This window comes from Megalobrama amblycephala, linkage group LG6 (genome assembly GCF_018812025.1).
Source record: "Megalobrama amblycephala isolate DHTTF-2021 linkage group LG6, ASM1881202v1, whole genome shotgun sequence".
Lineage (NCBI taxonomy): Eukaryota > Metazoa > Chordata > Actinopteri > Cypriniformes > Xenocyprididae > Megalobrama > Megalobrama amblycephala.
This window is the reverse complement of record NC_063049.1, coordinates 34,471,465-34,494,047: the sequence shown is the minus strand read 5'-3', so window position 1 is coordinate 34,494,047 and position 22,583 is coordinate 34,471,465. Positions and strand designations below refer to the sequence as shown.

The 22,583-nt window shown below is 37.5% G+C and overlaps 1 protein-coding gene across 1 annotated transcript in view; it reads right to left on the bottom strand.

Moving 5' to 3' along the window:
* Positions 1-19,040, bottom strand: part of cps1 (carbamoyl-phosphate synthase 1, mitochondrial) — a 48,901-nt gene extending 29,861 nt beyond the window's left edge. The window contains 25 exon segments of the mRNA XM_048194317.1: positions 1,101-1,282; positions 1,437-1,500; positions 2,022-2,087; positions 2,185-2,326; positions 5,369-5,487; positions 6,677-6,853; positions 7,055-7,253; positions 10,161-10,371; positions 12,140-12,284; positions 12,748-12,876; positions 13,020-13,177; positions 13,265-13,454; positions 14,678-14,773; positions 14,872-14,970; positions 15,165-15,242; positions 15,711-15,852; positions 16,055-16,161; positions 16,479-16,607; positions 16,684-16,773; positions 16,849-16,941; positions 17,022-17,078; positions 17,145-17,234; positions 17,432-17,576; positions 18,221-18,342; positions 18,513-19,040. Of these exon segments, the coding sequence (XP_048050274.1) occupies positions 1,101-1,282; positions 1,437-1,500; positions 2,022-2,087; positions 2,185-2,326; positions 5,369-5,487; positions 6,677-6,853; positions 7,055-7,253; positions 10,161-10,371; positions 12,140-12,284; positions 12,748-12,876; positions 13,020-13,177; positions 13,265-13,454; positions 14,678-14,773; positions 14,872-14,970; positions 15,165-15,242; positions 15,711-15,852; positions 16,055-16,161; positions 16,479-16,607; positions 16,684-16,773; positions 16,849-16,941; positions 17,022-17,078; positions 17,145-17,234; positions 17,432-17,576; positions 18,221-18,342; positions 18,513-18,605 (3,123 nt within the window). The 5' untranslated portion in view covers positions 18,606-19,040.
* Positions 19,041-22,583: the final 3,543 nt, after the last annotated feature.

Sequence of the window (22,583 nt, the reverse complement as noted above, 5' to 3'; positions counted from 1 at the left end):
AGTTTGGAACGTCGTTACAGGCAAGTTATTTCTAAGGCATGGAACAAAATGGAAGAAAATCAATTTCCACAGTTTGAAGAAGGTAGCATACAACCTGATATCATGATATCAGGCTCCTTTCTTGGGATATAAGGATGGTGAACAAAAATAGGTTCCATATATGATGAATGTATTTGCTTCATATTAAACCTAAAAATGGCTGTACTATTATTTGAATGTACTATTTTCCCTACAATAATGTCAAGCTGTGCAATAGCTATGCCCACAAAACCAGTGTTGTTATTGTTAACTAAACCTTAAACTATAAAAAAAAAATTCTGATATAAAATAAAATTAAAATATAAAATAAAATATTAGATGTAAAACAAATTATAATTTGAAATGTTACCTTGACTAAAACTAAATAATTTGAAATAGCTGAAAATGAAGTACTAGAATTACTGAAACTGACATAAAGCTATATAGAAATATAAAAAATAACATAAAAATTATTAAAATCACATAACAAAATTACTAAAACTTAAACTAAAATTAAAATACAAAACTGAAAATATAAAAATAAAAGCCAATTCAAAATATTAATCAATACTATAATAATACTGAAATAGCACTGTCCATTCTGACATCTTTTTTATGATTTTCCCATAGCATACAATTAAATATATCCCAAAAATCCAACCAATCCATCTAGTATTCCTTTATGAAAAATAGATTTTAAAGTACTCAAACAACACAACAGTGATTTAACCGTCAACCTTTCTTATACAGAGGTTTGTCAAGCAGTGCAAGCTAGCACAAATGTCTTGACAAAGTTTCCTTTTCTAGATGTTTTTTATAAAATGCCAGCAACCACAATGACAAAAGGCACATTTTAATTAATTACATGTATTAGTAATAATAATCGAAAACACTGACTTTTTTAACGGCTCATCCAATCATATTTCAGATCAAGACCTACACACTTTATAATATACATTTTTGCATGGTGTTTTCATAAATCGGACCATATCATAACAATGCCCTTGTCAAACATGAAAGTGAGTAATATCTTTCAGTTACCCAAATGCACCAGATGCATGGGCTGAACTTTGACCTCTCACCTCCTGCTGTGTGATGTCCAGGATGCGCTCCAGGGTTAACTCCTCAAAGTACAGACGGTCACATTCATCAAAGTCCGTACTGACCGTCTCCGGGTTATGGTTCACCACCACTGTACGCTTGCCCATCTGTCGGAGGGCACGAATGCTTGACACGGCACACCAGTCAAACTCCACACTGCTGCCTATGGGGGAGTAGAGCGAAACGCTGCCCTGACCCACTCTTGCACTAATTGCTCATTAGAACTAATGAAGACAGTACATGAATGGGTTGGTGTAAATTGAAAAAAAAGAAAAAAAAAATCAAAGGATGATTAGGTAAAAAAGATTTGAGCTCACCAATGTGATATGGACCACAACCCACAATCATGATACCATGATCCTTAAAATCCAAGTCATGCTCCTGTTGAAAATGACAAAAAAAAAAGAAAAAAAAAAAGGATTCATCCTCACACACATGCCACATACTTCAATATCCAGAATTAATTTTATAATTTATTTTATTTCATCATTTTATTTATTTATTTTATCTTATCTTATCTTATTTTCATTATTATTATTATTATTACTAAAAAATATTATTTATTATTATTATAATTATTATATTAGATTCGTTTAAAAAAAGTACTTTGTACCTTTTTAGTTTTCTTTTCCATCCATTTAGATTTTTTTTTTTTTTTTAATCTTACTTTTATTTTCCCCTTCAATTGATGCATTTCTCTTTTTACTCTTATTTATTGTGCATTTTGTGGTTTGGCAATATTGTAAATGTTAACAATCATGCTTCTAAAGCTTTCCCTTGTTAAATAAAGTTTACTTTGTGTACTAAAATGATTGAGAAAAATTGTGCTACTGTGGAGAAGTCGCCAGGCACTTCAATCATCAAAGACCTACTGTACATAAAGGTTGGACAGACCGTTTTACCTGACCATGGTAAGTGCAGTACAAATAGTTGGTGGCTGCGGGGTATTCAGCAGCAAGTGTATCAATCTGAAAGTGAGCATAAAATCCATTTTTCACAAAGCAAGTGTTATTATAACCACTGTATCTCAATAATAAAAGGATATTTCTGGAAATAGGCTCAAACCTGTTTGACCCAAGGTCGGATGTTCTGGTTGAGCCTCAGTGTCCGAGCTTCTCCCTCCGAGATGTCCAGAGCCTGGCCAACCTGTCGGTCTGAGAAACCATCCATCTTGGCCTTCAGAAGTAGATCTCTCGGCACTGTGGTGCTAAGGGTGCAAACAGCATTAAGAAACTCAACATAACACAAATGTGCTGACACAAAGTTTGCAAAATGTTATCTATTTAATGTTGTTCTGTACTTCTTGGTTACATAGCATTTTCCGAGGTGGTTTTTAAATATTTTTTGGTAAATACATGCAAAATCATTAGAGGGAAAATGCTTTTAGGATAAGATAAATAACAAACCATAGACCTTTGATCATCATCAGAGAGTTAAAACCTCAGTGTATATGGAAGGAAAGCAAAAAATTCTTGCTAAAGATGCTAAATACTTATTTTCAAATCAATACATAATTTGAACAAAGATCAAAGGGAAATGGAATCAAAACATGTAGATTTTTCTGCCTTAACATTCATGTTTTATAAGCTCTGCATAGGCGTAAAACAATTCGTTTCTCTAAAGAAACTTTTAGCAATGTATACAGCAAGCCTTTAGTACATATACAGGTCTTGGTTTAAATTTTTGTTTATTAAAAACGCAAAGAGCATTAAAACCAGCATGGGACAGCAGGAGTGTGAGACGATAGAGTGTCAGTCGCAATGGACAGAGACAACCAATCCTCACTATCCCACGCACCAAATGTGAGATTTTACTTCAAACTGCACTACTGCAGAGATCAAGTATCCTAGTGGTTAAAGATCAGGGGTTGTAACTGAAAAGATGGTTCAAACTTTGATACGAGTGCTTAACTAAAGGTCATGCTAAAGGAAATATGGCTATAACTCAAGATGGCGCTGTTCTAGAGTGACGTACTGTACTGTATAAATGGCCAGACTAGTGTGAGCCGATAGACAGGCAACGGTTACTCAAAAAACCACTCGTTACAACTGAGGTCTGCAGAACAGCATCTCTGATTGCTCAACACGTCAAACCTTGAAGCAGATGGGCTGCAGAAGCAGAAGACCACACCGGTTGCCACTCCTGTCAGCTAAGAACAGGAAACTGAGGCTACAATTCACACAGGCTCACCAAAATTGGACAACAGAAAATTGGAGAAAGGTTGCCTGGTCTGATGAGTCTGGATTTCTGCTGTAACATTCAGATGGCAGGGTCAGAATTCGGCCAAAACAATATATAACATTGGACCGATCCTGCCTTGTATCAACAGTTCAGACTGCTGGTGGTGGTGTAATAATGTGGGGGATGTTTTCTTGGCACACTTTGGGACCCTTGGTACCAGTAAGTAACAACCAGTATTGTTCCTGACCATCTCCATCCCTTTATGACCACAGGGTTACACTTCTGTAATCTTCTGATGGCTACTTCCAGCAGGATAACACAGCATTTCACAAAGCTCCAATGGTCCCACTTTATATTAGGTGGCCATAACTACTATGCACTTACATCAAAAAAATAAGTACAATGTACTTACTGTGTTCATATTGTACTGCAAACCATTTTTGATGCCATTGAGGTGGGATAGGTTTAGTGGTATGGGTAGGTTTAAGGGTGGGTTAAGGTGTAAAGGATGGGTCAACAGTGTTTCCAGCACCATGTTGAATCTATGCCACACTGAATTAAAGGGATAGTTCACCCAAAAATGAAAATTATCCCATGATTTACTCACCTCAAGCCATCCTAGGTAAGACTATCTTCTTTCAAACGAACACAATCAGATTAATATGTTTAAAAATATCCTTAGTCCTCCAAGGTTTATAATGGCAGTGAATGGGGGGCCACGTTTTGAAGTCAAAAATAATGCATCCATCCATAAAAAAAATAATCCATATGACTCCAGTGGGTTAATAAAGGCTTTCTGAAGCGAAGCGGTGCGTTTTTGTAAGAAAAATATCCATATTTATAACTTTATAAATTCAAATAACTAGCTTCCGGTGGACGACCGTAGACATAATGCCAGTGCTTCCCACAGGTTTGAAATATACTTGCGGTGGTAGCCGGGCGAAAAATCCTCCTATTACCCACGGCACAAAAATGGTCTACTACATGTGACAAACAAATAATTTGTGATTTTTAACAGTATTTTTATTTATTGAAATTAATTTTAATTACATAGCATACTATTACATTTAATTACATACTAATATTATGCATTATTATGCATTGTGAATTATGCAAAATTGCAGCATTTAAATGGTTCTCCTTTTCCTATGTTCTCCTTGCTGTCATATAGTTTCTCTCTCAATGAAAGGGACACAGATTTTACTAGTAAAATTTATAAAATGAATAATATATGTGTCAAATAATGTTCTTAGTCTTGTCTTCCTGTGGGGGAGACTACAATAATAATTACTATGAATTAAATGGAAATCAAATTAAATACAATTTACTGTGTAACCAAAATACCAATAATGCCCAAAAGAAAAAGAAAAAACTTTTAATTACTTTGACTTTTGACTACTTGACTTTTAATTATAAACAAGCCCGAAATACACCGGGACTCTTATTTTGAAATGTTTGTACTATTGCAGGCTGATCCTTCAGATTCTTACAACCGTATAAAACATTTTATATAAAGGCCATGAAGTAGACACTGTAATAATTCATCAACTTGACTTTATTAGTAATCGCTTGGCATAAATCTGCGCTTTTCACTGATAGAGAATCACTTTGAAGCAGTCTGAACATAGAGTCACCTTGTGACTTTGCAAAACGCAGCGCCCGTGGGAATGTCAGCGGGAGTAAACAGTTCTGATGCACACATAACGAGCAGGTATGAAACGACTAGCTATTTGATCGTGGATGGTTTCATTATCTTGCGCTGATATAAAAGTATAAGAGGATAAAAATGATAAAAGCAAAAATGTGTCTCCAAATATACTTGGGCGGCCGTTATTATACGTGGGCGGCCCGCCCAAGTAAAGTCTATGTGTAGTCAATTTGAGGCGGAAGAGTATCCTTTGACCTGACGCACAACGTAATGACAAACGCGGTTCTCTCTGACTGCCACTAATGTGGGGATTAACTTTCATAAGCAGTAAATTTGTTTAGTTTATAAGTGTGCTTAGTTCTTTTTCTGCTTGTTAATATCAGTTATGAGTGTCCAAATGTGACTGTTAACCTCTCTCACCTGTTATACTGACCCAGGTGCTGCTCCATCTCAGTGATGTGCCTCAGTTTGTGCAGGAACCATTTGTCTATGGCAGTGAGGTCATGGATCTGATCAACAGTCAAACCACTGTGCAAGGCCTTGAGAAACAAAACATTCATCATAATGCTTAAAATCAGCAGACTATACTATGAATGGCATGAACATAAACAGGCTTTTCTAATAAATGATTGCGATCTACAAGAAATTGTTGGGTCATTGTTAAATGAGAAATAATGCTCTTGATTGTTGGCTGTTAGCCTGCAGTGTCCCTTGAATACAGAGCAGAGCCCAATGAGCTGTAACTCGCTGCTGCCATAGTGCTGTGAGGGGGACGGGGATCTTGGCCAATCAGGAGACAGCACTTAATAGCCTGTCTGCTTAATAGCAGGCATAACCTGCTCTGAATGAAATTATGTGCCTGGAGACTAACATCAAACTCTAGTGCCACAAAAGCGAGACCAACCTTGAGAGTTATTGATGTCTCATGTCTTGACAGGATTTGGCCTATTATTCCTTAATAAATCTGCCAGCATCAATGCGTTCATTTGACACTCACATGACTCGGTTTCTGATGAGAAGCAGGTTGTGTTTAAGTAATTTTCATTTTTAATGAATGTCCAGTTGATACAGAGTGGTCTTGTATCATCCTAAAGGGGTTTATTTTGCAATAATGATCAGCTGACTACAGTACTACAAGTAACTGTATAGTACTACATTACCCTAGTATTGCACAGCTACTTACAAGACAGGTAAATAAACAAAATACACAAAATATTGATTTAAACTGAAACATAAAAAAGAGAGGAAAGAGTTCGCTGAGAGAAATTAGAAACTAGGAAATTGGTGGCGAGTGACATGGGTCAATTACACATTTTAATGGTCATCATCCAAAAATATTTTACCACATAACAAGGCAACTGACCAATTAGAGTCAAGGATTCTATATAATAATCCTTTAAAATTAAGGTTTAGTTAAATATCCTGTGGGAATACATACAATTTTTACACTGAATGTTCACAGAGAATGTATACAAATCCGAATTATTAAGGTTGTTTTGCCATTTTCTTATTTTCTTTATTCAGTTAAAAAAAAAAAAAAAAAGTAATTAAATAAATAATCTTACTGGACTTTTGAATGGTTTAACCTAAGATTTAGGACTGATGTAAAAGCTGTTGTCTGATTGACTAAATCATGAGTCTAAATTAATCATGGCCGTCATATTGAGTACAATCAGAATCTATCATCTAGACTGTAATGCTCATCTCTTGATGTTCTGAGTCACATACCTGGGCAAGGGAGAATATACGAGTACTTGAAGGCATGGAAAGCTCGCGCTGCAGGTCAAGCTGCTCTGCCCAGGCTCTTTTCAGAGGCAGACGTGGTACAAAGCCGTCCACTGAGGGGTGGCACATTCGCAAAGCCTTCTGGATGCTCTCCTCAAAGGTTCGGCCAACTGCCATGACCTGTGAGAGGAGGAAATAAGAGGAAAGAATGGAGACGGAAGCTTTTTTTGCCTATTATTGTAAATCAACAGTACTGAATTAACTGTGATACGGACTTTAACGAAATTGGCAATAAAGAATCAAAATCCTAATTCAATCCTGGATTAGTTTTATTCTGTGATAGAAAGCAGCAGTGTTCGATTGCCATGGCAACTGCCGCACCTCTCCAACACTCTTCATGGCACTGCCGATCTCCCGAGACATTCCTTGGAAGCGGTCAAGATCCCAGCGAGGTATTTTGGTGACAATGTAATCCAAACTGGGCTCAAAACAGGCCGTGGTCTGCTCCGACACAGCGTTCTTTATGTCCGGCAGAGGAATGCCCAGTGCTAGTTTAGCAGCTACAAATGCCAGAGGGTACCTAATGAGAAAGGGTCAGAAAGCAGCAATGTCATATAATGGATAATGTTAAAGGGTTAGTTCACCTAAATGAAAATTCTGTCATTAATTGCTCACCCTCATGACGTTTCACACGCGGAAGACCTTCGTTCATCTTCGGAACACAAATAAAGATATTTCTGATGAGATCCGAGATGTATATAATTCGTCCATAGAGAGCAATTTAACCACCACTTTCAAGGTCCGGAAAGGTACTAAAGACATTGTTAAAACAGCTGACGTGACTGCAGTGGTTCAACCTTAATTTTATGAAGCGACAAGAATACTTTTTGTGTGCAAAAACAAAACAAAAATAACGACTTTATTCAACAATATCTTCTCTTCCCTGTCGTTATCCTTACACAAGTGACGCAGTAAGCACAGTGAAGGCTTCCATGTTTACGTCCGAATGCCGGCTCAGTATTGGTCAAAGTTGCACACGTGAGCAGCACAACACATGCATGTGATGCTGACGCAGGAGCCAATAATGAGTCGGCGTTCTGACATAAAACCTGGGAGCACTGGACACAAACAACGTATGAGAATGACACAGAAGAGAAGATATTGTTGAATAAAGTCGTTATTTTTGTTTTGCGCACAAAAAGTATTCTCGCCGCTTCATAAAATTAAGGTTGAACCACTGCAGACACGTCAACTGTTTTAACGATGTCTTTTCGTGGACCTTGAAAGTGGTGGTTATATTGCTGTCTCTGGACAAGTCGTATACCTCTCGGATTTCATCAAAAATATCTTAATTTGTGTTCCAAAGATGTGGAACAACATGAGGGTGAGTAATTAATGATAGAATTTTCATTTTTGGGTGAACTAACCCTTTAACTACTAGGGGTTTAATGGTACATGTATTCGTCCGGAACTGTATGGTATGGACGTCACGGTTCGGTGCATACAGTCACACGACGAATACAGGCGATCCACACTCCAATCCAGAAGGGGGCGCACACGGTAAGTCAATGCTGTTTGCTAACCACCACAACGGGAAGAAGCGCAGAAGAAGAACAGATGATATATGCATAGATATGTTTACGTGTAATCTCTCAACCAGTGTTTAAACCATGGAAAGACATCAATAAAACAGCTTGAGAATATCTCACGTAGCATTACATTTACCTCAGGAAAGTCATTTAGTGTCCACAGCATGTTAGTTCACTAGAGAAATGAACTCTAGAGGGGAGCATTTCACTAACTATATGCACTGTATTAGCTTATTCATTATATTTACTTTACCTGTAAGCAATATCTTAATTATTTAATATACATTTAAATAAATTTAATAATAAGTTAATGCAAAACCTGCCTTATGTGCAATTTACATTTTTTGTTTGTTTGTTTTTTAAGTGTTGGTTATTGTGTCTAATATTAAATAGCAACTGAATTTAATAGTTTGGGCTCAGTTGTTAATTGTAAACTTTTTTATCCTTAAGAAAATGCTCATTATAATTTAATCTATTTAAAGAGAGAGACACAATTTGTTCAGTAAACCACTGTTTAATGAAAAAGAAGAAAAAAGAAGTAATTTTATATTTAGTATCGAACTAAATACAGAACTGTGACTTCAACACTGAGGTACGTACCGAACCAACATGTTTGTGTACCGTTACACCCCTATTATCTACAATAGTAGAGCAAAAGTAACTGCAGCTTATAATTATTATATAAGTTCATTAGACTCCAAAATTACATATTTTAAGATCTCAATTGTGACTGAAGGCCCAGGTATACTTCATTTTCCATGCTCCGTCTTGCGCACATTCGAGCGCACAAGCCTTTCAAAGTGTACTCCTTTGGCCGTGAACATGGAAAGACACGTTCGGCGCGTGCACACTATCTAGTGGATTTTGTTTTCAAGCACTCAAGTAACTCGCACATGCGCTGTTGTATGCGGACCCGCCTGATGCCGAAAATGAAGTCATGCAGATGGTGCGCGGACACGAACGGCCGAAGTATACTTTGGGCTTGAGACTTGAAACGAATTTCAACAGTGTCCCAAACCATGTTCGCATTTGTCATGATAGCAAAGTCTGCAAAACTGCCAAAGATCACGATCACAACTATACAATGTAGACAACTATCTAAGCTGTGATATCCATATATAACATTGGTTCTCTCACTGTATGTCAACCACTATCTCATTTGTGCCTATTTGTATTTCTCCTAATAAATTTAAGGAGAAACATCTGAGAAAGTTGATACTTAAATTAATAAATTTAAATTACTTAGTCTTTCCAATTGGGATTTAGAAAATAATAATAAACCTAGTCCTTAGCACAATTTAAATAACAATGATTTCCAAAAATCCTTTCATAATGATTTTTCGAAAAAAAAATAATAATAATAATAATAATTATAATTGCCCCACAAGGTATTAAAACTATTTTTGCCTCTTCACACTAATATTTTTATAAGACAACAAAATCTGTTCTGTTTATTCCACACAATTTGTTTGTCTTCTTATGGAGCGTGTGGCATCGATGCTTTCAAAGGATATAGATTCATTTCACACTGAACAGACAGTGGTGGGTGGGTGTTTTTTTAGAGTCTGGCTCTCAACATACACAGAACTTTGGCTGCAGTCAGTTCTCAATATTTTGGTGACAAAAAACTCAAAACCAAAGGCAGTGTGAAACTGACACCTTCAGTGGATCACCGGGAAACGTCTGTTTCGCAGGTAAAACTTAAACCAAGCCAAAGCAATTTACACTCTTAAATCTGTACCAAACATCATTAAATGAACTCAAATGCAACACGGTGAGGTACCTAAAGACATACGGTAACTAACTGTAGCTAACCATAATGCTTGTATCCATGCTTAAATACTTTAAAAATAAAGATGGATGTATTATTAAATAATACTCTGGTGTGCAGATCTTACCCTGTAGCTTTGGACGCCAGTGCTGAACTTCTGGAGAGGCGGGCATTCACCTCAATGATACAGTACTCTAGAGAGGACGGATGCAGGGCATACTGGATATTACACTCTCCCACAATGCCCAGATGACGCACCACCTTAATAGCGGTCTCTCTCAGCATGTGGTACTCCTCATTGGACAGAGTCTGGCTGGGTGCAACCACAATGGAGTCACCTTTGAGATGACCAGAAAGGGCCATTAACTGAAGCGCTTGAGGATTTACAATGCATATGATGTGAATGGTGTTTAAATTCACATGGGTTTATGGGTTATGAATATGGATGTGTGTATGCAGGGGTCAATGACAAACAAGGATTTACAAGACTATGAAGAGAAAAAGTCTTTTGAAAATCTAGTTTAACATGCATGTTTTTGGTTTAATGACTCTAAACCAGAATAAATCCAAATCTTGAACAATGTGATCAAGAAACAAACTGATCAAGAATTTTTTTTTTTTTACATATTTCGTCAATTTTTTTATTATATTACTATCATGGGAGTTTGACCAATTTGAAAGCCTAAACTAACCTATATTATCCTATTAACACACACATTTTTAAATACATATTTGAAATTATATATATATATATATATATATATATATATATATATATATACACACACACACACATTCCGATCAGGCATAATATTATGACCACCTTCCTAACATTGTGTTGGTCCCCCTTTTGCTGCCAAAACAGCCTGACCCGTCAAGGCATGAACTCCACAAGACCCCTGAAGGTGTGCTGTGATATCTGGCACGAAGTTGTTAGCAGCAGATCCTTTAAGTCCTGTAAGTTGCGAGGTGGAGCCTCCATGGATCGGACTTGTTTCTTCAGCACAGATGCTCAATTGGATTGAGATCTGGGGAATTTGGAGGCCAATTCAACACCTCAAACTCATTGTGGTGCTCCTCAAACCAATCCTGAACCATTTTTGCTTTGTGGCAGGGTGCATTATCCTGCTGAAAGAGGCCACAGCCACCAGGGAATACCGTTTCCATAAAAGAGTGTACATGGTCTTCAACAATACTTATGTAGGTGGTATGTGTCAAAGTAACTTCCACATGGATGGCAGGACCCAAGGTTTCCCAGCAGAACATTGCCTCCGCCGGCTTGCCTTCTTCCCATAGTGCACTTGGTGCCATGTGTTCCGCAGGTAAGCGATGCACACGCACCCGGCCATCCACGTGATGTAAAAGAAAATGTGATTCGGCTGACCAGGCCACCTTCTTCCATTGCTCTGTGGTCCAGTTCTGATGCTCACTGTTATTGCTTTCGGCAGTGGACAGAGGTCAGCATGGGCACCCTGATTGGTCTGTGGCTATGCAGCCTCATACGCAACAAACTGTGATGCACTGTGTATTCTGACACCTTTCTATCAGAACCAGCATTAACTTCTTGAGCAATTTGAGCAACAGTAGCTTGTCTGTTGGACGGGACCACACGGGCTAGCCTTCGCTCCTCACATGCATCAATGAGCCTTGGCCGACTATGACCCTGTCGCCGGTTCACCACTGTTCCTTCCTTGGACCACTTTTGATAGATACTGACCACTGCAGACCAGGAACACCCCATAAGAGCTATAGTTTTGGAGATGCTCTACTCAGCTGTCTAGCCATCACAATATGGCCCTTGTCAAACTCACTCAAATCCTTACACTTGCCCATTTTTCCTGCTTCAACACATCAACTTTGAGGACAAAATGTTCACTTGCTGCCTAATATATCCCACCACTAACAGGTGCCGTGATGAAGAGATAATCAGTGTTATTCACTTCACCTGTCAGTGGTCATAATGTTATGCCTGATTTGTATATTTTATATATATACATATATATATATATATATATATATATATATATATATATGAAATAATAAAAGATTATGCAAAACTACTTTTTTTTCTGACACGCATGCAAGATTTTGTTCTACATAAGGTACCTGTGTGGATGCCCAGGGGGTCAAAGTTCTCCATATTGCAGACAGTGACACAGTTATCAGCGACATCTCTCACTACCTCATATTCCACTTCCTTCCAGCCCAGCAGGGACTTTTCCACCAGGATCTGCTTGCTCATGGCCAGGGCCTGTAACAGAACAGAGTAAGAGTGAACGGACTTAACCCACTTAACTTTCAAAACTCAACTTCATACCCAGTGAAAAAAAGACCATTTATTGAGAACATAAGCTGCAAAAATGTAGGTTTATTGATGGATGAAGCATTTCAAAATATTGAAATATGCCCAAAAGAAAACCCGCGGCAGACAAATAAGTTAAAAACATATTTAAGTAGGAGTCTTAAAGACAGAATCAAAAAATAATCAACAAAAAATATTTGGCACAAAATAACTAACATGGGGGGAAGACATAAATAAAAGGTGCAACATGAACTCTTAAATCAAACATGAAACAACCTTTAAAAAATATCTCTGTTCAGGAACAAACATTCAGCTATTTTTGAAGTTGATAATAAAGCAGAAAATATTTAAATTCAGAGCATCAGCATTAAAAAAAAATAATTCATGTTGTGTGATGTTTTACAGTGCTTACTTTGCGAGCGGTGTCCTCTAGCTTCTCTCTATTAGCACACAGGCCTGAACCAAGGCCACCCAGAGCATAAGCTGATCTCAGCATGACAGGGTAGCCAATCTCCTCTGCTGCCTTCAAGGCATCTGCCACCTTCCAGACAAAAAGAATCATCAGTACATAATCACAGACATATATCTGTTCAAACAGTGCCCAAATGTAGCATTTATATTGAAAAGTTTCTCTGAAACCTCAAATAAGACGACATCACAACAGTACCACATTATGCAACTCACCGTTTTAACAGCGATACTGGGGGCAATCTTTTCGTTGATCTCCATTAGTTTGTCTGAAAAGAGTTGCCGGTCCTCAGTGGCCATGATAGACTCTACAGGTGTGCCCAAAACCTGCACTCCATATTTCTGCAGGACGCCACTCTGAAAGAGCTCCACCCCTGGGATCATGTACAGGAACATAATATACCATCAATCAATCTTTTCAGTCCTGTTAAATTTGGTAAAGTGTGACACTGAATGCTCACCGCAGTTGAGAGCCGTCTGTCCTCCCATTGAGAGCAGGATGCCATCAGGTCGCTCTACTCTGATCACCTCCGTCACAAACTCAGGAGTGACGGGCAGGAAGTACACAGAGTCTGCCTGCTTGGTGCCAACCTCGTTTGTTTGTACAGAGGCAATGTTGGGGTTAATCAGCACTGTTTGCAGGTTTTCCTCCTGTAGACAGAAACAAGAAACACTGAGGTGAGAAAGAACACCTGTACTGTTGTTACAGCAAGGTAAGTGGTTCTCTAACTGTGGGACACGACATGACAACTCTTTAAGCTCTTTAAAAAAAGTATAGAATTATATTTTGATTATTATTATTACTATTATTATTATTTTTATTAATATTTAAATTCCTGTACACACATTAGCTAAGACTAAAATGATTAAAAATAATTTTCAGTAATTGAAATGAAATATGAATTAAAATATAAATAATATATTACCCTTAAAAACATACCTTGGGTCTTTAGTGACCCGAGTCAGTGATGATGATATAATTTGCTCAAACTGAACACTTCCAAGCTTCAAAAGGTAACAAAATATGCTTTATTTTATTCTACTGTAATTGTTACTCTAATAACAGAAGGGTTTTATATTATTGTGACAGGTAGAGATCCATCCGTGTTAGATATAGATCTGGGTCGCTAAAGACCCGAATATGTAATAATTATTGGCGAAACATTCATGCATTTATGAGACTTCATGCATTTAAAGTTCTAAAATTCCTAAAACAAATAAAAGTATATTAAAGTTAATAGAACTATTTAAAAAAAATCTAATGAAAATGACAAAAGCACATGACTTAAACTAAAATTAAAAAGCACAAAATCACTTGAACTGAAAATAAAACTGAAAATATAAAAATAAAAGCCAGTTAAAAATATTACTAAATAATAGATTAGTATATAAATAATACTAAAATAATATTAACAAATACAAAAAAGCAAAGCAAAAATGAGAAAAACAAAAGCAAGAAAAAAAACAGTTTAATGGGAGAATATGAGATTTTTAAATTGATCTTAAATTGATATCAATCAAAACATGACATTATGTGTTACTAACAGCCATTAAGATTGACGTTTTGGATGATGGCGTCCCAACTAGCTTAACTAGCTTCACCAGTAAGACTTCCTTGGTCAACCAGATTTACCACAAACAATTATACACAATCTTGAACCATCAGAAATTTATTCTAAGGCCTAAACATTTTTTATCAACAAGATGTGCTCAAAAAGACTCTATTTGCTTTTATAAATGCTTAAAGAAAATAGGCACAGCATGACTGTGAAAAGGTGGTACTTGGATGGTCTGATTTGGTACCTGGCCTGAAAGGTTTGAGAAAGACTGAACTAGGTAAGGTACAACCCGCAGAAATAAACAAAACAGCTCACCTTCATTGCTTTGACAGCCTGGGATCCTGAGTAGTCAAATTCTCCAGCCTGACCAATGGACAGGCCTCCAGACCCCAGCACCAGCACTTTGGATACCTGAGTAAAGCAAGGACAAAAAACAAGTGTCTGTGTCTAAACTCAACACAACATGCCAGCAGATAGGACTTCTAACTTATGTAGTTTGTCTCCCCCACCTGGATTCTCTGAGGAACAACAGGTTTCTTTGGCATCACAGATGAGATGCTCCCCTCCTTCCCCTTCCTTATCAGAGAGATGAAAGCATCAAACAGGAACTATAAAAGATAATTGAAGAAAATGCTCAAGTACACTGGCTGGTTTTTAATGAAATAATCAGCACCCTGCTGTGTAGGGAAGTCATGTATGAATCCCTATGGAGGATTCAACACAACATGATCAAGAGAGGACATTCAGCCATGAAAAACAAAAAGATCAGACCCTTCACAATCCTCTGACAGTGCTGCGGTACCTCTGTGTCTGTGGGTCCTCCCTTGGCCTCAGGGTGAAACTGCGCTGTGAACACTGGTTTGGTATTATGCATAATGCCCTGGAAGAGTAGAAGAGAAAACAGTGTTAGGCGTTAACCTAGATTCCTCTGAAAGCAAAACAAAAGGTTTTTACAAATAAGAATCTTTTCCAAACAGCCTAAAAGTTAATTATCAATCAGTGACCATAGTATATCAGAGGCCATAATAGTCAAAAAAATGTTGAGGTGTTACTTTAAAGGAGATCAACCACAGAAGCTAAACACATTACTAAAAAACCTTCCGGGCACTTTTAATTAATTTTCCGACAGTCAGTCACAGTTAAAGTGATAGGTCACCCAACAATGACAAAGCTTTTGAGTTTTACAGAGAGACTCCCCACTACTTTCTTTATATGGAAAAATTCACATTTTCACTCGTGTTCCATATAAGAGAGAAGGTTAAACAGGTTTGGATGGAACGACATAACGGTGATTAAATTATGACTATTTAAATTGTTTTAGGTGAAGAATCCTTTTAGCGACACAGACCTCATTGGTTCCATCATTTGCATTGATGAAGAGAGGACTCCAGCCTGGAGGAAGAGACTCGCTGTCTATGCCATACCCATGATTCTGAGCTGTGATGAAAGCTTGGCCTGTCATCACATTCACAACTGGCTGGTTTTGGCCTCTGTAAAAAAAAAAAAAAAGAACTAATTAAAAATAAGTCTTACAAATGACAAAAGTTATGCTTTCTCTTCTTCTGCCATAGTATTTTGTCCTTGTATTCCATTCCCAGACCAACATGAAATCAAATTTGACACAATCAGTAAATTAGGGTCTATGTAATAGCCTAGGTGGGTCTATAATATAATAATAATAATGATTTGTACCTGTTTCCCATTGGTAGTTTATAAGACTGTGCACCAGCTGCCAGAGCTGTGATTTGATTCCCCATACAAATACCAAACACTGGCTGAGGACGGTCACTTTCCAGCACCTAAAGGTCATTATGATGGCGGGATGAAAAATGAGCATAGTGAGACAATTTATTCATTTTCAAAATCTCATTTTATAGTTTACCTAGCTTAATTATTTTTTCACTTTTTATGTAAATAGTCAATGTCAACTGCTGTTCGCAACCCACTTTACTTCTGTAATGTAACATTTAAAAAAAAAAAAAACAGCACATTAAATGGGGAAAAAAAATGATTTGGTTACCAGTAGCCTAATTGATGTCAGCAGAAAATGAAAGTTGTTTCAGATGAATGATTCCAAATGAATTGTTTAAAACAATGACAATACTATCTATCATACCTTGCGAACATTTTGAACCAAGGTCTTTGCTAGTGAAGGATCTCCTGGGCCGTTGGAAATGAAGAGACCGTCATACTCCAAACTCATCAGGTCTTGGTCCCATGGCACTAAATGCACCTCTGCTCCACGCTAGGATATAAAATAGAAAAGATTTTAAATATAAGCTATATTGTTTCCACAGAAGACCACAACCAAAATCCCCTACCTTGACAAGTAGTCTTATAATGTTGTGCTTGATTCCACAGTCAACAGCAACCACTTTGATTGGGTTTCCTTTCCCAAACACTTGAATATCCTTAAAGCAGGAAGAGAAATGGTGAACACTCACTGAAAATGCAGTGACAGCAATTTAATCAAGTATGCTGGTTACCTTGGTTGAGACCTCAGCCACTAGATTTCTTTGGTTAGGGTCTGTGATTTCCACTGGCTGGCCATCAAATTCAATCTTCCCCAAAACGGTACCCTTATTAGAAGAAAAAACAGGAACCTTTGGAATGTATTTAGGACAAACTGTGCATACTTCAAAATTGCGTAAATGCTGACCTTGTCTCTAATGATCTTTGTCAGCATCCTGGTATCTATCCCAAAAAGTGCTGGCACCTGAAAGTAAAAACTAAGTATAAGTAAGAATATTAATAAGTAGAAGTTATATATATGGAAACACACCTTCTCCTCTTGAAGCCACTGTGCCAGTGATTTTACAGAGTTCCAGTGACTGTACTCTGCACTGTAGTCCTGAACCAGCAATCCTGACACCTTCCCACATGGAAACAAACAATCATGACTGCAGATAAGGGTTGAATATATATTTATATTTATGTATTTGGCAGATATTTTTTATCCAAACGTGACTTATACAGCATTCAAGCTATTTATTTTATCAGTTTGTGCATTCCCTAAGAATTAAACACGTGATCTTAGCATCGCTATACTGTACGAGCTGCATAGTTCACCTGAATGCGATCAGACTCCACATTTTTCTTCAATCCTAGCTCATCCAGCTCCTGTGTGTTGGGAATGCCATAGTTTCCCACAATGGGGTAGGTGAGAGTCAGGATCTGCCCTCTGTAACTGGGGTCTGTCAGAGCTTCAGGATAGCTGGAGAAAATAGACAAACTTTAAAATAATGCTTAAAGTCAGCATCAAACTACAGTTGCTATAGATCTTTCTTCCCTAATAGGGCTTTTCACACCTGAAATATTTAACCCAGGGTCACTCTAAACCCCGGATAAACGATTTTGATTATAGATTACGAGGGCTCATGAATTAAAAAAAAAAAAAAACGTAATGATGTGCAAAGATAAATCATTTGAAATAATATATAAACACAGCAGTAGACTCTAAAAAAAACAAGAATTGGCCAATTTGATTTCATGGTGACTGTAAAGCTAATATGACTAACTTTGAAACTAGAAAAGGCAATTGTGACATTAACTTGACAAAGAATAAAGTGTTTAGGTCTTATGTAGTTAAAACATTCAGGAGAGATATCAAGTTTGAAAACGATGTGGTAGCAAGAGTGTTCTGGATAGCTGATAGACTGATGCTAGCCTAAAGTACCTGAAAGCTTTAGGAGGAGTAACAGCTGAGACATTTGGTCTTGGGTTTGAAAATGGTTTATTACATGAGTGTTGCCACTGATTGGTTGAAAAAGATTGAAAGATGTTTCTTTTTTGCACTTTCCACAACTGTCAAAACACTATATTAATAATGCATGACATTAACAAAGTATCCCTTCTTACCCAACTAGCCCTGTGTTGAAGACCAGCTCTCCAGCTGCAGACAGATCATGGCCAAAGGAGTATCCCTTCATCTTGGTCCCATCTTCAAGCACCAGTTGTGCAGTCTGAGCCTGAACATTAGACTAAATTTAAAGGCAACAAATGTGTCTGTGGCAAGGAATTCATGATGTGCAAAGTGAAGCAAAATGTGAGTCAGATATCCAGGATTTTTGAATGTCATGTGATAGTTAAATTTTCACCTCATAACATGTAAATTAATGTGCTCAACCATATTATCTCAAAGTTAACACACCTTAAAGCTGAGCAACCTCGTTGATGTTCTCCAGTTACGCCATCCCAGGCTCAGCGATTTGGCAACTCCACAGACTGTTAAGATTTTTGACATATTCTGTCCGGAAGTTTTTTTTTTCTCTCTTTACAGTGTGCGCTATTTTCAAAGTATGTGTGGATATCAGCTTGAAAAGGGTTTAAAATATTTCCATGCACCGGTGAACACAGCGCGCTCCGTTCACCTGCTGCCGCTGTGTAAAGTTGGAGATGGAGAGAGAGCACGAGATCCTAACACTCTCATCGCTTACTCAACGCGCTGTGCTCTGATTGGTCAGTTTGACTTCGGTGGCTGAAGACGAAGCAGGTGATTATTGAATAGCTGTTGTCATTATCAGCGTTTCAAAATTGTAAATCATATTTAGACCGTGTAAAGTAACGCATGGCCATACACCTCGTCTTTAATGCAACATTTTTAAATATATTACAAATTTTTTTTTGTAAGTTTTTATTGTTAACTAAATCTAAAATTAATATTAAAATAATTTAAAAAATACTTTTCCGTAATTGAAATAAAGCTCAAATGAAATATAAATATATTATATGGAAAAACTTCTAAAAGTGTTGTCTTGGCAGCTAAATGGAATAAGTTTCCGTTGAAGCACTAAAATTACTAAAACTAAAATTGATTAAAAAAAAAATCTTATAGCCTAACATAATCTTATAACAAAAAAAAAAAAAACGAATTCAATTGACAAAAGATAACAAATTACTAAAACTTAAATTAAAATAAAAAAACTGAAAATATAAAAATAAAATATAAAAAAAGCTAATTCAAAATAAAGCATTTATTGATTTCATGGTGACTGTAAAGCTAAATAGACAAACTTTAAAATAATGCAAGGTAACACAAGGTGCAATACTAAATTTATTAGGTGCAATACTAAAATAACACAGATAGGCTAATCACAATGATAAAAAACATTAATGCAGTGTCATGGTGGCAACATCCACATTACCTATATTTATAGTAAAACTATATCATTCATTAAATTTCAAATATCACAAAAAAAAAAATTGTTATAGAGAAGAATAAAAAATACAATATAATGGGGTGGTGGAGTCTGATGCAATGTGGCATAAAAACAGCATCACTGAAAATGTAAAAAATAAAAAAACCCTGTCCATATAATTTCAACAGTGCAAAATCTTGCATCAGTCTACATGCCAGACCAGGTAGCAAATGTCATATGTTGTATTTAGGATTTTTTAAAGGAAGCTCTATGTGCCTTCTAAAAGAGAATCAAACAGACTTCTGATGAAACTACAGCACTTCCTAACCATGCATTCACATTTGCAACCCTGATCCACAGTTTGCTACAGTGAGCAAATCTCTGCTCTTTTCCACTCCTTCTGACAATAGAGAGAGCCCCTATCAGGGGATTAATGCTGGTGCAGGACTTTGCTGAGCATGCTGGGAGGGCTCAGTGCCAAGGCCGCCACTCTGGTGGATTCAGCAGTCTGTCAGAAACAGCACATAATGTGCGGCACCATTCAGCAAAGACAAAGTCGAACAGGAACTATATTCATCAACTGTGGCTGTGGCAGGTTGTAAGCAGTAAACTTGACCACAAACTAAACTATGGTATTCTATGTAACAGATGTGTAGCACACTGCACACTCAAATGCATGAGTGAAACTGGTCTCATCAGCATTTGGTTTGATTTGTTTTATTAGAGTTTGTTTATCTCAATTATAAACTCTTTAAAATTAGCCTACATTACTTTTACAACTTTTATTAAGCATATTAGGGTGAATTCAGTTTGATTGGGACATTTTTCCCCAGCCATCTCAATGGCAAAAAGTGTCCCAATCTACCTGAATTCACAGATATCAAAAAAAGTGCTATATAGCACTAAAAGAGGTTCTTGGCTCGTAATCATAGGGGGAACCACTTTTGGTTTTATGTAGCACCATATCTTTAAAGGTGATATACAGCACCTTTGTCAAATGGTGCTATGTAGAACCCATAAGAGGTGCCATATCGCATTTTATTTCTTAAACAAAAATGGTGCTAAACAGCGCCAACAGTGGTTCTTTGGCACGTAAAGAACCTTTAAAGGGGCTTAACAGGTTCTTTGTACGGCAGTGGTGCTATAAAGCACCTTAACCACCCCAAAGAACCACTGAAGAACTGTTGAAGAACCATTCAGGGGCTTAACAGGTTCTGTATACAGTAGCGGTGCTATATAGCACCTCAGTCATCCTAAAGAACCGGTGAAGAACCACTGAAGCATCAAGATTTGGTGCTATACAGCACTTAAAGTGGTTCCCCTATGATTACGAGCCAAAGAACCACTTTTAGTACTATATAGCACCATTGTTTTTAGAGTATACTGCATGTGTAAAGTGCTTGCTATTTAGGTGATTTACCTGTTCACCCACTCGAGTCCGATTCTGAACTAAAGGAGTGATTGTTTAGCCTGGGTGCCAGCCCGAACCCCGCCCACAACATTTTTTGGACTGGAAGTTCGGTCTGGACTCGATCCATTGTGGAGTAATTATGCTCGGCTCCTAGAAGGCCGAGCCAATCAAATTGCCAGGGCGGGCTTTAATCGATGATGGACAGGCTATCTGCGGTTACATAACCGCCCACGTCATCAGAGAACGCTTGGGGAGTTTGATTGACAAGCGATCTAACCAATCAGAACGCCGCATCCGCCATTTTGTCCGTCAAAGCAGTCAGGAGTTAGAAGATTAACATCGGTGGAGTTAAACTTGAAAAATTGTGCATACTGACGTCTTTCCGCGTTTGAAACAACATTCATTCTCATGTTCATTCATGTTTATTTGATGCTATAAATGGACTAGTAGGAAGAGATGATCGGTTAACGAGCCTCTTGAGCTGAGGCGCTACAGCAATCTGTCACGATCATGGTCACAACACATTAAAGAGCCACAAAACGGTTTTTATTGTTTGAATTTTTTAAATAACTACACAGTTTGAAAGCTGGGACTTTGTTTAATATCATAAGTAACCAGCTCTGTCTCGTCTGTCGATGTGTTGTCAGTTTCCTCTTTGCTCCACTCTGTGTGGCGTGACAGCGCCACGGCTTGTCGGACAAAGCAACAGTAACTAAGGGGGGCGAGTCTTTGCGAAAGGTCAATTAGTTTACAACAATGATGGCTGTTGTTGAAGAACTGAGATGTGTAGATTCCGCCATCGCGTCCGTTACAGAAGATATCGACAGCGCATTAATTTTAAAAGAGGAACAGAGGACCGCGATCAAGGCATTTGTCGATGGGAAAGATGTCTTTGCCGTCCTTCCTACGGGATTCGGCAAAAGTTTGATTTATCAGTGGCCCCCATGGTCGCTAAGAAGAGTTCTGTTGACAACTATGCGTCGCTCAACATACGTCACTTACTCTGTAGCTCTGATTGGTTGTAGGTCTATCCAATTGAGGTCTTTCCTGGATCGGTTGAAATACGCCCCCATAATCAAAGCCCAATGGAGCAGTATCAGACTCATATTCTGACTAGAATTGAGTATGACCACGTCAGGCTAGTGATTGTTATATTTCCTGGTAAAATCAAAAGTTTTGGCTCCCACTTTATGCGTCAGAAAAGTCAGAAAAGAGGGTCCCTCATTCACCTATTCACGTTTTTGCCATTATAATTTGTGTGTTAGTTCTAGTTACATTTTTGTATGTTTTATGCAAGAACACTACTTTTAATTGCCATCAGTGGAGAAATAAGCTTTTTGTTTTTGTGTAGTTACGGCAGGGGTATGCTGTAGAAAATGACCAGCCAAACCCTGATCTATTGTTTTACAGAGCAGTGCCCTCTAGTCGTCATCCTATGAAAACTCATCTACTGTTGAGATTCTATGAGACAAATCTGTAAAGACCATGCGATGATTAAACGTTATTATAATGATGGGGAAACCCCTCACAATCAAGAATATGATATCCACTGAGATATTAAGTTCCTCTTAATTTAAATATGCAAATCTAGCATCAAGCTAAATCAGCATTGCACTATCAGTATTCCTCATCTCAAATATGTTATGGGATGAAATCATCATGTTTACATTAA